At 42.7% G+C, this 15,838-nt stretch overlaps 1 protein-coding gene across 3 annotated transcripts in view; it reads left to right on the forward strand.

Moving 5' to 3' along the window:
- The window catches only part of SEPTIN7 (septin 7), a 265,639-nt gene that overhangs the window by 42,831 nt on the left and 206,970 nt on the right, over positions 1–15,838 (forward strand). For all 3 annotated transcript variants that reach the window (XM_063922502.1, XM_063922500.1, XM_063922501.1), the window contains exon 2: positions 8,946–9,048. In XM_063922502.1, the coding sequence (XP_063778572.1) occupies positions 9,039–9,048 (10 nt within the window). In that variant the 5' untranslated portion in view covers positions 8,946–9,038. The remainder of the gene's footprint in view (positions 1–8,945; positions 9,049–15,838) is intronic.

Genomic DNA, 15,838 nt, shown 5'->3' on the forward strand with positions numbered 1-15,838 from the left:
TGAGGTGGCTCAGAGATCCACTATAGCATGTGCCTGGATAACTAAAGCCATTACTAAATGGTCGGGTAATCTTATTGAAGGGTTGGATTCCTTACCTAGGGGGGAGATTGTGTTACTCCTGCAACATATACAGGACTTTATGGTGGGAGCCATAAAAGAAGTAGGTTTGCTTAATGCACGCACCACTGCTATGGCAGTGTCGGCACGCAGGGGCTTGTGGTTACGCCCGTGGACTGCGGACGAGGACTGCAGGAAAGGAGTGGAAGGCCTACACTGCACAGGAGAAGCCTTATTTGGAGATGAACTGGACAAATGGATCTCCAAAGCTACTGCGGGTAAGTCTACATATCTTCCTTCTGCAGCCCCCCCCAACCAGGAAGACCTACTCAGGACCTACCCTACAGTCCTTTCGGACTGCCAAGTCAGAGGATCTTCTACTGCCACCATAGGTGCTAGAGGTAAACCACGCAAACCAGCAGCTGCCGGTTCTCGGGAACAGAGCTCCAGTTCTGCTTCCTCCAAAGCCTTCTGCATGATGATGGACCATGTGGCCTGGAAGACTGGCAGATGGGAGCCCGACTAAAGAATTTCAGTCACATCTGGACAAGATCTTGCCAGGATCCCTGGGTCATGGATCTTATTGCCCAGGGATACAGACTGGAGTTTCAGGAGCTCCCACCTCACAATTTTTTCAAATCAGGCTTACCAGCTACACAAGAGGCAAGTATCACCTTACAGGATGCCATTCAAAAACTGGTACAGACTCAGGTCACTGTTCCAGTTCCACCTCATCTACGCAACAAGGGGTATTATTCCAACTTGTTTGTGGTACCGAAACCGGACGATTCGGTAAGACCGATTTTTGAATCTAAAATCGTTGAACCTGTACTTATGGGTGTTCAAATTCAAGATGGAGTCTCTGAGAGCGCTGATCTCCGGTTTAGAGGAGGGGGAATTCCTAGTGTGTCTTGATATCAAGGATGCGTACCTTCACATTCCGATCTGGCCGCCTCACCAAGCTTATCTACGGTTTGCACTACGGGACTGTCACTACCAGTTCCAGGCCCTGCCATTTTGGTCTCTCCACAGCACCGAGGGTGTTCACCAAGGTGATGGCAGAGATGATAATTCTCCTTCACAAGCAGAAAGTGAACATTATTCCGTACCTGGACGATCTTCTGATATAGGCACCGTCCAGGGAAAGGTTGTTGGACAGCATTGGTCTCACAACCAGACTACTCCTGGATCACGGGTGGATTCTATATGTTCCAAAATCTCATTTAGAACCAACTCCAGATGCTCCCATTTCTGGGAATGATACTGGACACACAGTCGCAGAAAGTTTTTCTTCCGTTGGAAAAGGCATTGGTAATCCAGTCGATGGTTCGGGATGTCCTGAAGCCAACCCGGATATCTGTGCATCTATGCATTCGCCTTCTGGGGAAAATGGTGGCCTCTTACGAGGCGCTTCAGTATGGAAGGTCTCATGTGAGGCCCTTCAAGTTGGATCTGTTGGACAAATGGCCCGGATCACATCTTCACATGCACCAGAGGATCCGTCTGTCGCCAAAGGCTAGGAACTCCCTTCTGTTGTGGCTACAGACTACTCACCTAATCGAGGTCCGAAGGTTCGGGATTCAAAATTGGATACTGCTAAGCACAGACGCAAGCCTCAGAGGTTGAGGTTGGGGAGCAGTCACCCAGGGGGTGCAGTTTCAAGGAAGAAGGTCAGGATGTCGTCCTTCCAATCAACATTCTGGAACTCAGGGCTGTATACAATGCCCTTCTGCAGGCTTCATATCTTCTTCAAGATCGGGCCATTCAGGTTCAGTCAGACAATGTGACAGCATTAACGTACATAAACCGGCAGGGAGGAACGAAGAGCAGAGCAGCAATGTCAGAGGTATCAAGAATTCTCCTCTGGACAGAAAAACACACTGTGGTTGTCGGTGGTCTTCATTCCGGGAGTAGACAACTGGGAAGCAGACTTCCTCAGCAGACACGACCTGCACCCAGGGGAGTGGGGCCTTCACCAGGAGGTGTTCAGGTGCTTGACACGTCGATGGGGATGTCCACAAATCGACATGATGGCCTCTCGTCTCAACAAGAAGCTCAAGCGGTATCGTTCCAGGTCGAGAGACCCACAGGCAGTGGCGGTGGACGCTCTGACAACTCCATGGGTTTATCAGATGGTGTACGTGTTCTCTCCACTTCCGCTGATGCCAAGTATTTTGAAAAGAATAAAAAGGGAAAAAGTTCAAGCAATCCTCATTGCTCCGGATTGGCCAAGAAGGGCCTGGTACGCGAACCTTCTGGAGATGCTCCAGGAAGATCCGTGGATTTTACCTCTTTGCGAGGATCTCCTGCAACAGGGGCCGTTCATCTATCAAGACTTGACACGGCTTCGTTTGACGCATGGAGGTTGAACGGCTGATTCTAGCCAGGAGAGGGATTCCTGACAAGGTCATCCCGACTATGATCCAAGCCAGAAAGGGGTAATGTCTAAACATTACCACCGTATTTGGAAGAAATGTGTCTCTTGGTGTTAGAGCAGAAAATATTCTGCTGTGGCATTTCATCTGGGACGTTTCCTGCTTTTTCTACAGTCTGGTGTGGATGTGGGCCTACGTCATGGCTCCTTTAAAAGTCCAGATTTCGGCCTTGTCCATTTTTTCCCCCCAGAAACAATTGGCGTCTCTTCCTGAGGTCCAGACGTTCTTGAAAGGGGTTCTGCACATCCAGCCTCCCTTTGTGCCTCCCACGGCACCTTGGGATCTCAATTTGGTGCTGCAGTTCCTCCAGTCAGACTTGTTTGAACCTTTACAGGAGGTCGACGTAAAATATCTTAGTTGAAAACAGTCACACTGTTGGCCTTGGCTTCTGCAAGACGTGTGTTGGAACTGGGGATGTTGTCTCACAAGAAGACATGAAGACAGAGCTTAACTCGGGACTTTTCAGCAATTTCTTCCTAAGGTGGTGTCTGTGTTTCACATAAACCAACCAATTGTGGCTCTGGTTGTGACCGACGCCTCTGTTACTTCAAAGTTTTTGGATGTTGTGAGGGCTTTGAAGGTGTATTTGAAGAGAACGTCTTGTCACAGGAAATCTTACTCGCTGTTTGTTCTTTACGATCCCAATAAGATTGGGTGTCCTGTTTCAAAGCAGTCTATTGCACGCTGGATCAGGTTCACTATCCAGTATGCTTATTCCACGGCATGCTTGCCGGTTCCAAAATCTGTACAGGCCCACTCTACTAGGTCGGTGGGTTCTTCTTGGACGGCTGCCCGGGGTGTCTTGGCTTTACAGCTCTGCTGAGCAGCTACTTTGTCAGGTTCGAACACGTTTGCAAAGTTTTGCAAGTTCGATACCTTGGCCTCTGTGGACCTTCAGTTTGGTCATTCAGTTCTGCAGGACTCTCGGCACTCTCCCACCCGGTTTGGGAGCTTTGGTACTTCACCATGGTACTAAATGGATCCCCAGTATCCTCTAGGACGTAAGATAAAATAGGATTTTAATTACCTACTGGTAAATCCTTTTCTCGTAGTCCGTAGAGTGCTTCGTTCGTCCTGCACTGTTACTTGGTTAAGTATTGTTGTTTGGTTCAGCCGTTGCTGTTCCTGTTCAAAGTTTGGTTAGCATGGCTTTCCTCTTCTTTGTGTGTGCTGGTTCTGAATCTCACCACTATCCTTTTATAGCCTTCTTTCAAAGTATGTCTGTCTCCTCTGGCACAGTTTCCTAGACTGTCTGGTAGGAGGGGCATAGAGGGAGGAGCCAGCCCACACTATCAAATTATTAAAGTGCCCATGGCTCCTAGTGGACCCGTCTATACCCCATGGTACTAAATGGATCCCCAGTATCCTCTACAGACTACGAGAAAAGGATTTACCGGTAGGTAATTAAAATCCTACTTTTCTCCGTATTTTTTTCAGTAAAATGATTTTAACGCTACAGTATATACATATCTCTAGCTACACGTTTTGCAGGAATATCTCCTAGATCTGAGGCGCAAATGGGAAGAAGATATTGATCAAGTAACAGATGAAGAATGAGATCTTATTTATTATTGCGCCCATGTATTCCACATCGCTTTACAGAGAATATTTCGCCATTCACATCAGTCCCTGACACACACACACACACACACACACACACACACACACACACACACACACACACGTTAATTTTGTTGGGAGCCAGTTAACCTACCAGTATATTTTTGAATTGTGGGAGAAACTGGAGCACCCGGAGGTAACCCACGAAATCACAGTGAGAATATACAAACTCAACACTGTTAAGGTCATGGTGGTAATCAAACCCATGACCTCAGTCCAATGAGGCAGTAATGCTAACCATTACACCGTCTGTGCTGCACACCAGGTGTAGTATATTCTGCGTGAGTTTTCAACAAATTACATTTAGTAGGGTATTCAATTAGTGCAGTGTTTTCGACCAGTCAAAAAAACTGCACTTTTCGCCCGTTTTTAGGTTGAATTGACAATCGACCTATTCAATGCCTGTGCGGTTTTTTTAAACTGTCCGAAAAATCTGCACAGGTGAAAACCGTGTGGATCGGTGAATTTGCTGTAGATCCACGTATTTTGTCGAATTTGCTGACATTTTTGCCAATTTTTGGGTTCGTTTTTGCCCATGCTGATTCGACAAAATAAAAACAAATGAAAAGGCATGGGCGAAAACGGATTAAAAAAAGGTCGAAAATGTCCGCTATTGAATACACCCACGTCGAATTAGTGCCGACTTTCCGACCTGTCTGAAAACTTGCCACTAATTGAATATACCCCATAGTATAGTTCACGCCTTTGATTGTATAATATAGGAAGAAGAAAAAAAAATTACTTGTGCTGTCCAAAGTATGGAAAAGCATGTAATATGTATGTATGGAAATACTGTATACACGTAAACTAATAAAATACATTTTCTTTGGTTTAAATAAATATATCCTGCAAACTGTAGTGTCCAGCCTGTGTAGGATCTATGGCTGCATGTTATGTTATGGTTGAGTGTTTGCATATGTAGTACCATTATTATGTAGTTTGTGCACTTTATTAATGGTACCTCAGTATGGCCTGTAGTTGACAAAAAAGCTAATTTTGTGCGGTAAATTAGCGCCGGCAATTCGATAATGCTCAAAGTACATCTCAAAAGGACTGAAGGTTTGAAATAAACATGAAGGAGATTAAACCAAGAGGTGTTTCTCTGTGTATTGCCTCTTTAATGTGGAGAGGGTTACAGTTACTTGTGATATTGTCATGGTAAATTCCTGTTCTACCGCAATGTTTTTTTTTCCCTGGGTAATTCAATTACCCCTTTTTTTTCCACAGGCTTTTTTGCGTGAAAATGTTAACTCCGGGGTATCAATTAGTCACTGTCATTTACTGTGTCAAATAAGAATGTTAGTTTTGGTTTTCTCCTGTCTTGTATGATTGTTAGGGGAGGAGTTTGTTGAGTCTTAGCTTATGCTGGGCAGATTTATTACATATCTGATCTGGTTCAGCCTCCCACCCTCCCTATATCGTTTGTGTGTGTGTGTGTATATGTATGTATTTATTGTTAAGTTTGATTAACTTTCAGGAAGAAAAAGCAATACCTTAAATGTATATCTGTTCAGGCCGCTGTGATCGCTGAGCGTGTGTGTGTGAAACCACTAACCGATACGTACACATTGCGTAAGCAAGCCGTCACGCTGTAAGCACAGAGTAGCTACACGTGAGGCTGAATACACTTTGTGACCCCTAGCAGGAAAGGAATACAACACCAATTGTATTTAAAATGTTGGGATCCAACCCACCAACAGTTATTTACTCAAAAGGGGGTTACAACAATAATACAATCACATAAGAGAAGAGGCTACTATCAATGGATACATACGTTTGTTCGCCAGTGCCACCCGGTTCCGGTCCTCAGTCAATCTGGGTAGATGACCTTCAGAGAATGTGTCTGACCGGCCAGGAGGCATGGCTTTTATACATTTGCCCAAATAATGAAACAATGGGAACTGTAATCTCTTCACCCATAGGTCAAAGGGCTGGTCATTTACAGTACAGGAGGGGTCATTGGTTGGTTTGAATAGGTGGGCGTCCTGATGCCTGGTCCAGATGCACTTGCAGATGTTATCCACTGGGTTCCCGCCGAATATCAACAGTACAGTAAATACAGTGTAATAATATTCTGTTCCTGCGCATAGATATGCGCAGGAGCGTGCTATCTTCTGCAAACTGCTACCGGAATATTGCTCTTAAAATACTGTACAGCTGGATACCAAACATCACCTCCTAACCTAATTCTGTCCCCTCATATCCTGTAAAGTCGTATCCCTCTGTTGTACCTTTTTAAACAAATGAAACTCGCTGGTGTGGTGCGTGTAGACTATGTGTAAATTATGTGCTATGTGAATTTAATATGAGATGTCTTTGTGGCTTTTCCGTGCGAATGCATATGCTACCGTAATTACTCATACCACGCGCTAACGATTATACGTAGCTTGCGAGTATGCGCACGCATGGCAGAACAAGCACCCGCACGGAGGCCATCTGTGTGGTGTTTGTACGTGATGCGTGTGGCTATAATATTTTCGACTTCTACAGTATTTACTGCATTGGTTCAGCTCACTCAAATGAAGACCACAAGCAACAAGGGGCCTGATTCATACCTGATTGCTGCTGTGCGTTTTACGCACAGCGGGTGATCAGGCACTAACTGCGCATGCCTGTGTACCGCAATCCTCACGCGCGTCGGACAACAACAAAGTGCATTGCCGGTCAGCGACAGGATGGTGCGAAAAATCCGATCGCATGGCTGTTTGCAAGGTGATTGACAGTATGAGGCAGTTTGTGGGTGGTAACTGAGCATTTATTGGGAGTGTCCGGAGAAATCCAAGCGTTCCCAAGCATTTTTAGGGAAGGGTGTCTGACGTTAGTTCTGGCCCCGATCAGCCTCAGTCACAGCATAATTAAAAAAAATTAAAAAATTTTTTTTTACTTTGAACCAGCCATCCCTGAATCCTAAAATTCTAAAAAAATCCTTAGAATGGGTCCCATACTTAATGACTAATTCTAGAGAGGACAAGAATTGATTGAGGTGCAGCATTATATAGTATGATAAGTATCTTATCTAATTGAGGATTTTGTTATTGTCGCTAGATGCCTTTCTCATATTGAATCAAGTTGTAATTTTGGTTTGTGCCCTTTTTATAGAGAAATAAAGTATATAGAGTTTATTGTCCCTTTATGGAAATGTTTTATCAGCAGCATGGCCGTCTCTTGCGATGTTACCGATCGGACCAGCATGCAGGTCTGACGAAGGATGTCATGGATGATGCACGGGAGTGCGCATAATCAGCGATATAGTGCATACACACTGGATGAGATCGTGAACGATGTGTCCGAATTGGGCACATTGTCAACAATATAGTCTAGTGCAGACGCGTCAAACTCACGGCCCATGGGTCATATGCTGCCCACAATTTATACTACGATCAGGCAGCATTCATTGTTCTGCATATCATACTTTCCGATATTCTGGCTGCCCCATGAGGGAGGGGGAAGCCAGATTGGCATGAAGAGGGGTGCGTAGTAGAGGAGAAGGGACCGCACAGTGATATGAGGGGGAAAAACACTGCTTCCAGCTCACACTGATATGTAGTATTATTAATATATAGAGGAGAGGGGAAAATTAAAGTTGTTTTTTCCCCGATACTTGACATCTCTTTGATTATGCTTTATTGTTGGTTTTTCAAATAACCCTTTCAGAATTGCATATAAGACTTTTTCTTGCTGCCCACACAAGACTTAGACCTTTTATTTGTGTCCCAGTTGGGATTTTGAGTTTGACATGCCTTAAGAGCAGGTTGTCAAAGCCGTCACTCAATGACTGCTTTAACCAATGGATTATGTCTAGCCTAAGCAAGTTTAAGTTGTTCTAATGTATTAGTCTCTACCACCTCTGATTGGAGGCTATTCCACTCATCCCTTCCCCTCCTTTTCTGTGAAGTAATTTTTCCTAAAGTTTACCTTTGAACCTACATCCCTCCAGTTTCAGTGCATGTCATCATGTTCCAATACTTTTCTTCCTGTGACAGATGTTTCCCTCCTGTATCTTAATACCCTTGATATATGTGAAAGTTGAATCTGTAGATCCACGAGGGTGATCAGAAGCCATCTATTTGAAAACTGTATTATCTTGTGTAGGAGCCCATTTTTTTTGTGTTATTTTAAAAGATAAGTTTATCCCAAATAAGAGGTCACAAAGGGTTGTGCTTAACTTTCACACCATTACTTCATTTTTTTTTCCCCTGCCCTGTGACCCATGTACTTGACATTTTGGGCTCACATACACCGCAGTATAAAGGTGTCTGCATTCCGGTGGCCACATGATTGACAGAGCCTTCCCGACAGCAGACAGGGTAAATATTTTTACAGTCCCCCACACTAAACCTAACACTCGGGGAGGGGGGCGGGTGTCTAAGGCTAACCTTCTGCCCCCACCCTTAGTGCCTAACATTAACCCTCTTCTCCCCCACGGGCCTTGACCTTAACACTGAACCCCCGATACTCCGCTTTGGGATGTCGGGTGTCTGTGTTCCAGAGCTGGTCTCCTGAGTGTTGTTGGGATTCTGGCGTTGGTCACATGACCACCCGCATCCTGAACGCCATGATGCTGAACGCATCCCATATAAAGACACACTGGTCTTTAGTGACCAGAATAGCGGTGTTACTGTTTATGGGTAGCTCTAGTTTGCTGTAGGAGTATGGTGTAGGAACACTGGTCTGCACACAGTAACTCCCAAGTTGATGAAACTAAAATCATAGACCTTGACATTTTTATGTCACATAGGACAGAGGTGTGCTTTTTATTTACTTTGAAATAATTGTTTTTTCAAGTTCATTGAAATACACTTTGCTAATAGTTTATCTCTCTATTGATTGCAGCAACAGAAGAACCTCGAAGGATATGTGGGATTTGCCAATCTGCCAAATCAAGTGTACCGAAAGTCTGTGAAGAGAGGCTTTGAATTCACACTTATGGTAGTAGGTAAGAAACCACATCTTTAATATAAAAATGTATCTATAGTAATGTTAGTTTCAAATAGGATGTGCTTTGCTTAGTCTTTACATTCTGAATGCCGTTCCTGGTGGTTGTTTTAGATCTAATAAAGCGGACATGATAACTCGGTAGGTTAGTTCTACTCCTTTTACTCCTGCTTTACACGTGCAGACTAGGATTACACTCATGCCTACCTATGTAACTGTGCTTTCCTGGAAAGCAGCTTTTACACTTACCCCAAAATCACACAAAAAAGGTTAGTATGTCTTATAGCAAAATCTGTCAGTAAAGAAAATGCCACTGGATAGTTTCCTTCTAAGGGGTATATTCAATTGAAGTCGAAAACTGCCGTCTGTCGAAAAGACGGCAGTTTTCTCCTTTTTTTTAGGTCGGAACGGGTTCCAACCTATTCAATATTTTTGACAAGTTGAAAAATTCGACTTGTCGAAAAGCACGTGGATTGGCGGTATAGCTGCCGATCCACGTGCTTGTGTAGAAAACGGGGCCAAAACCGACAGCTTTTGGCCCCCTTTTCGACCATCTCAGTCCGACATCAAAAAATGTCGGACTGAGATGCGGACCCAGAGGAGGAGAGGGGGGAGAGCCGCAGAGAGACGGGGGCCTGCCGCCGGCAGCCAGAGGAGATCAGCGCTACAGCACAGCGCTGCAACAGGATGTCTCACAGCCGCGTCACTCACGGCAGCGTCCACCCGCCTCCAGCAAGCTTGCCGGAGCCGGGTGGACACTGCCGTGAGGTCGGGCGGCTGTGTGACATCCTTTTGCAGCGCTACTGTAGCGCTGATCTCCTCTGGCTGCCGGCGGCTGTCCCCTGCTGGTCTCCCCACGGCTCCGCCTCCCCCCCCCCCAGCCTCTCCTCCTCTGGGTTCCTCATCTCAATTCGACTTGAAAACGTCGAATTGAGATGGGATAGAAATAGGGGTTGTCGGATCCATTCCTGACAAATGCATGTCGGAATGGATCCGACACCAGTTGTATATACCCCTAACAATTTTTGTCAACTGCTCTATTTAAAGCTATATAGTAGAATAAAAGTTTATATTAAACACAGATGGTTTTTATGTTTGTACATAATTCTCCATAAGGCAAACCTGTCCCAGGTCCCCTGGTAGTGTTTTCTCTCCCATCACCACATAACTAGTGCTATGCTTGAACATTCTGAAATGTTTACACATATGCATTGTGATAGACCTTCATAACTTTTCACGTGCACTTCCCACAAGTACAGTCACCTTTCTAAATACATAGACAGGACAGAAATTTAAGTCTATTCTGCAGTAACTCAGGGCATCTTTGTGGTAAGGCTTCAGTCATTAAATCTGATTGTGTGTGCTTTGCTTTCTCCACACAGTAATTAGGTAATATCCCATTGGGTAATACCAGACTATACAGGGATTGCTTGTTGATTAGAGGAATTAATTGCCATGAGAAATATGTATAACACTTCTGCTGTTTGCTTTACAAGACCGGCTTAACATGCCGACCTGCTGCAACTTTGGTGTTGCCGAATATCTCATTTGATAGGTGTGAAGCTGCAATGCATCCTGAAGCCAAATCTACTGTGGACATGGTTATGAAGTATTTTCCACCTTTCCACTTTGGAGTTAAACTATTCCCCATCCTAGGTGTTACATTAAGGACTTGTTTGATGACAATAAATGGCGCTTATGAGGTGCCGCCATTTCTTCAACTTGGCCAGTAACCAACAAATACTGTACTTGGTTTTAGTTTCTGCTCCTCTGATTAGATCATCTTCTATTATGAACAATGTAGCTATTAAAGCAACGTGATAGAAATTTCTGTGATCCTCTTTAGAATATCCTGTATATAGAAATAAGTCCAGATATTTGTATTAATAAGCGTTAAGAACTGTCCAATTAGCACATACAGACAATACATTTACTTGGATCGTTACGGCTTTCTGAACCATTGTGTAACAATATCTATTGTATTTGGTGTATTTTTGCTAAATATTGCATGCAGTTTGTGTAATAAGAGTTGTTATAGACCATCCATGTTTAATTTGTGGACTGGCAGAGGAAATATACATGGCAACTCTAGTTTGCACTGTTAATATTCCTGTGTTTAGAGAATACTTGTTTCATGTAAGTAAAACATGATAGTAGTGATTGTGCTTTCTATATATATATATATATATATATATATATATATATATTATTATGTTTAATTCTGTGTGAATTTCATACAGCTCTGTTTGACTTCTTTTACGTAAAAAATTAAGATTATGCTTAAATATACCTTACTTGTACTATACTAGGGTGCTAGTATATAGTACACAGGAAGATAAATAGATTACTCTACTTCCAAATGTGCCCAAGCCTCTGACATAAAACCAATTACAGGTGTGTTATTGATTTAGAGAGAGTCAGGAGCTTATTTAACAGCTAGCATCTAGCTTAGGTAATGATTTATGTGGCAGACTTTAAAAAATAAAAGTACTTCAATGAATTCTTCACACTATTCCATGGTACTTTTGCATTGTCTTGAGAGATACGAGTCCATTTAAGTAAAGTAGTCCAAAGGTTGGTTTATTTTTAAGTTCTTAAATTGACCCAGATTTCTGTTAATAAATTGGTTCATTGTTTTATTTTCTCCCTCTGAAGGAAAAATGTTTTTAATAGAATAAGTAATTAGGTAACTTGCTTTTTTAGCCTACAAAAGTGGTCGCAATGGCTGCATATGCTATCAGTGGGAACTGTAAAGAGTTATAATACAGTTTCTGGAGCCTGCGTGGAAGTACTGTGTAGACTGCAATAGCAAATTCGTTCCACCAAGCACAGGGCATGTATTCCCTGAACCCTAAAAGATGGTTAGTTTTGTTTTTTTGTTTTTTTTTGAAAATTGAAGAATACAAGTTGTGTAACAGGTTTGTGTTCTAGGTGCAGGAAAGCTCTAGCTAGAATATATTTTCAGTAATAGTAATTGAGCCTAGCACAAGTGTTTTGGAGGATTGCTACAGAGATGTTTAATAAGTCTGTGAAGTACAATTGGTGGGTTAAAAATAACAGCTTTTTGCTGGAGGACTGAAAAACCTTGAAATGAAACAATATTTGAATAGTTCACCCCATAGCCCCCTAATTTTCATGATCTGTTAATAAAACACAAGTGTGTATAGATATAGGGTAATCCTTTTTCTCTTTGTTTTTTTACTGAATACATGTAAGAATGTTTATACCATTCACATTCCTTCCTCTGCTTATACTGTAATATAAGGACTTGTGAGTCAAAATGGAAGCTGCTGTATTACAGTATGTCACCCTCCCAGATAAAGCGCTCTTCCAAAAGACTGTCTGTATGTGATGCCCTTCCCCCTTCATACCATGTGTTAGAAAAACAAGTCTAGATTTAAATGGCGTTGGCAAACAGAGTTCCATATGGTTCAGCTAGTGGACCCCCCCTCCTTTCCCCACATCCGTTCATAAACTGTAGTAGAGAACTGCATTACAAATTTGACTCTACGGAGTGAGAAACAGAACTCATGTTGTCTCTTTATAAAAATATAGTTGATGTGGAGATGCTGCTCAAAAAATTAGCTGCATTGATTATTTTATTCTTTACTTCCTCATGTTTTTACAATGTGGTTGTATAGGTCAACACCTGATACTGGTCCTGGAGTATGTGTATGTATGTAAGTATGTATGTATGTATGTGTGTGTGTATATGTATGTGTGTGTGTATATGTATGTATGTGCGTGTGTATATGTATGTATGTGTGTGTGTATATATATATATATATATATATATATATATATATATATATATATATATATATATATCTATCAGGGCCCAACAAGTCCCAAGGGGCTGGTCGTCGCGGCCCCTAGATTTTGCTGCCTGGCTACCAGACTATGCAGGGAAGAAGGAGACAGATCCTCTTCAGCTCCAGCAGCCCCAGCGGAGATTCTTGGGCGTGTCTGTACTGTTGCACAGGTGTGCATATGCTAAGTGTCCATCCCGGCCTGCGCTGACTACTCTGCCTGTCCATCCCAGCCTGAGCTCTCCAGTAAGAGTGTCTAGGCATGGACAGGGATTGTGGCAGGGTGTAGTGATGAGACGACAGGGCAAGGGGATTGTTTCCCCGGGGTGACTAAGGAGAGTTGGAATATGAATAGCTGTGCATATAAAGCTGTGTATTACCAAGCTGAATAACTGACATCAAACATTGGGAATCCTAGCTGGTTCTGCCTTCCATGCTTTTTCACTGTAATGCAGCATGTCGTGAGTGTGGGCATCTCTAGCTAAATTAATGGCGATGTCATGGCAAGCCTACTTTTATGGATGCAGTTTGGAGATGTTGATTATAATACAATAGCAACTCCATTTAGACTTTTTGGCCTCTGTCAGATGCCAATCAAGACACTGTCCTAAAGCTGTGGGAAGAATTGCAGCTGTCTACAAGAGAAACTATGCAGGCTATACTATATTAGCAGATCTACAGTAGACAACTGAACAATATAATTTACCCGGATTCGTTCAGTTTGCCAGCTGTCGGGATCCCAGTGGTCAGGATACAGATGCCGGAATCCTGACAGACAGCAATGCCGCCAGCTGGAATCCCAGCAAAGCAGGACTATTCCCACTCGTGGGTGTCCACGACACCTATAGAGTAGGAATAGATCCTGTGGCGAGTGCAGCAAGCCCACAAGGGTCTCTTTGCACTCGCCACACTGCCGGCATTTTGGCGGGCAGGATACCGCTGTCGGAATATGGACAGCCGGCATCCCGCCCACTGGCAAAGCATACTGAATCCACTTTACTATCCTGGTCCATGTTTTATATTACAGAGGTTAGTAGTTTTTTAAACATTCCATATAGTACTTATGAGTAAGAAATATAGGAATTGTCCCAAATAAATGTCCATAAAGACTAAATTTAATGATTATTTACCCTAAAACAAAAAACAACCATGTGCTGTTTGTGGGCAGTACATAGGGAAATGGTGGGTTTCGCAATTTGCTATTGCTGTTCCGTTTAATTTCAACTTGATATTTAGTATTATGTTTATTTGAGGCCTGTGTTTGTTTAAATTTTTATTTATTTATAATCAATATAAGAAATTATATATGTATGCTAACTAATCGGATGAGCTCCAATTGTTCAGTACTCCAAACAGCAATTGGATTACTTCAGTTTTGATATTACTGGTGATGTAGTAACCTTGCGTCATAACCCACAATGGGACAGATGTATTAACCTGGAGAAGGCATAAGGAAGTGATAAACCGGTGATAAGTGCAAGGTGATAAACTCACCAGCCAATCAGCTCTAATATGCAAATTGACAGTTATGAGCTGACTAGCTGGTGCGTTTATCACCTTGCACTTATCACTGGTTAATACATCTGCCTCAATTATTTTTTTTGTTTATGAAAATTTTAGCATTTGTAAAGTTGGCATTACTTTTCACATCTGCTTGTTTACCAATATGTGCTGTAATTCAGGTGGTAGGGTGACGGTTCAAAGGGCGACAATCAGTAGCTCGACACATATGGTCGATGCAAATTTATTTATTTATTTTTAATTTTTGAGACTTTTATACTTTACCATCCACATGGACTACGATTGGGAATAGTTGCCTGTGATGAGCAAAGTGGAGCGAGGCACCTTGCCTGAAGCAAGGTGACGCGAGGAGATGCTGTGCATCAATTGGGGGTCTACGTGCTAGAAGGGAAATTTTAACACTAAAAAAAAATCGCCCAAAACTCTACCTTTTCTTGTGTTGACCTTCTCAGTGTCGACCTTGTTTATGTTGACCATTTGGTGTCAACCTTTTGATTGTCGACACATTGATCCATAACCCATTCAGTTTTAGATCTGTCGCTTAATGCAGATACAGTATTGCGATTATTTCTTTAGACCATTTGTTTAAAAGGATTAACAAATTATAAAAACTTTACTTTTTTTGTTTGTTTGAAGCGTGACTTTCCAAAGATGAACTCAAGTGTTTGTAAAGATGCAGAACATGTAATTTAGGCTTTGGATAGAAAATTACTAGAACAAAGTTACCTTGGTCTGATAAGCACCTAACCACTAATCCTGTACTGCATTCTCTTCTTTATCTTGTCTGGGTCACTTGAATGGAAAACCTCATGGTAGATGGGCACTGACAATGCTGCTTTTGAGAGATTATTCCACTGAACTATTAAACATTTGTACAAACCATGCAGATTGGGATAATACCAGACTAGGGGGTATCCTATTACCCGCGCTAATTTACCGCATGGCAAAAATGGACATTTAACGCATTTTTTGCCCAATGGTCTATCCATTTATAGCATTTATGGTCTATCCATTTTTACCGTGTGGTACTGTAAATGAATGACCCCTATACTCACTGTATAGAAACACATAGTCTGCTTATCAATGCTTTCGATTTGTTTGAATTTCCATGGATACATCCTGGAGAGGGCCGAAGGCTCTGCTACTGAGAAATTTCTGGAGGGCAGGCTGACTCGGCTGTTAAATCATCATGTACCTTCCCAACCTCCTCCTCGTGGTGTCCTGACCAGGGCTTTTATTGCTCGCTTCCTACATTTTAAGGATCGGGAAACTCTCCTGCATGTGGCCTGCTCTGTAGGTCCACTGAAGTTTTAGAATCATTCTGTAACTTGACATGTAAAGGTCCCGTTCCCAATTTAAACATGTTAAATGGAAGCTTCAGGATCTCCATATTCAGTACTCCATGTTTTTCCCTTCTTTGCTGCAGGTGGAGCATGACTGCTTCACTCACTTCTTTAATAA

This window comes from Pseudophryne corroboree, chromosome 5 (assembly GCF_028390025.1).
Source record: "Pseudophryne corroboree isolate aPseCor3 chromosome 5, aPseCor3.hap2, whole genome shotgun sequence".
Classification (NCBI taxonomy): domain Eukaryota; kingdom Metazoa; phylum Chordata; class Amphibia; order Anura; family Myobatrachidae; genus Pseudophryne; species Pseudophryne corroboree.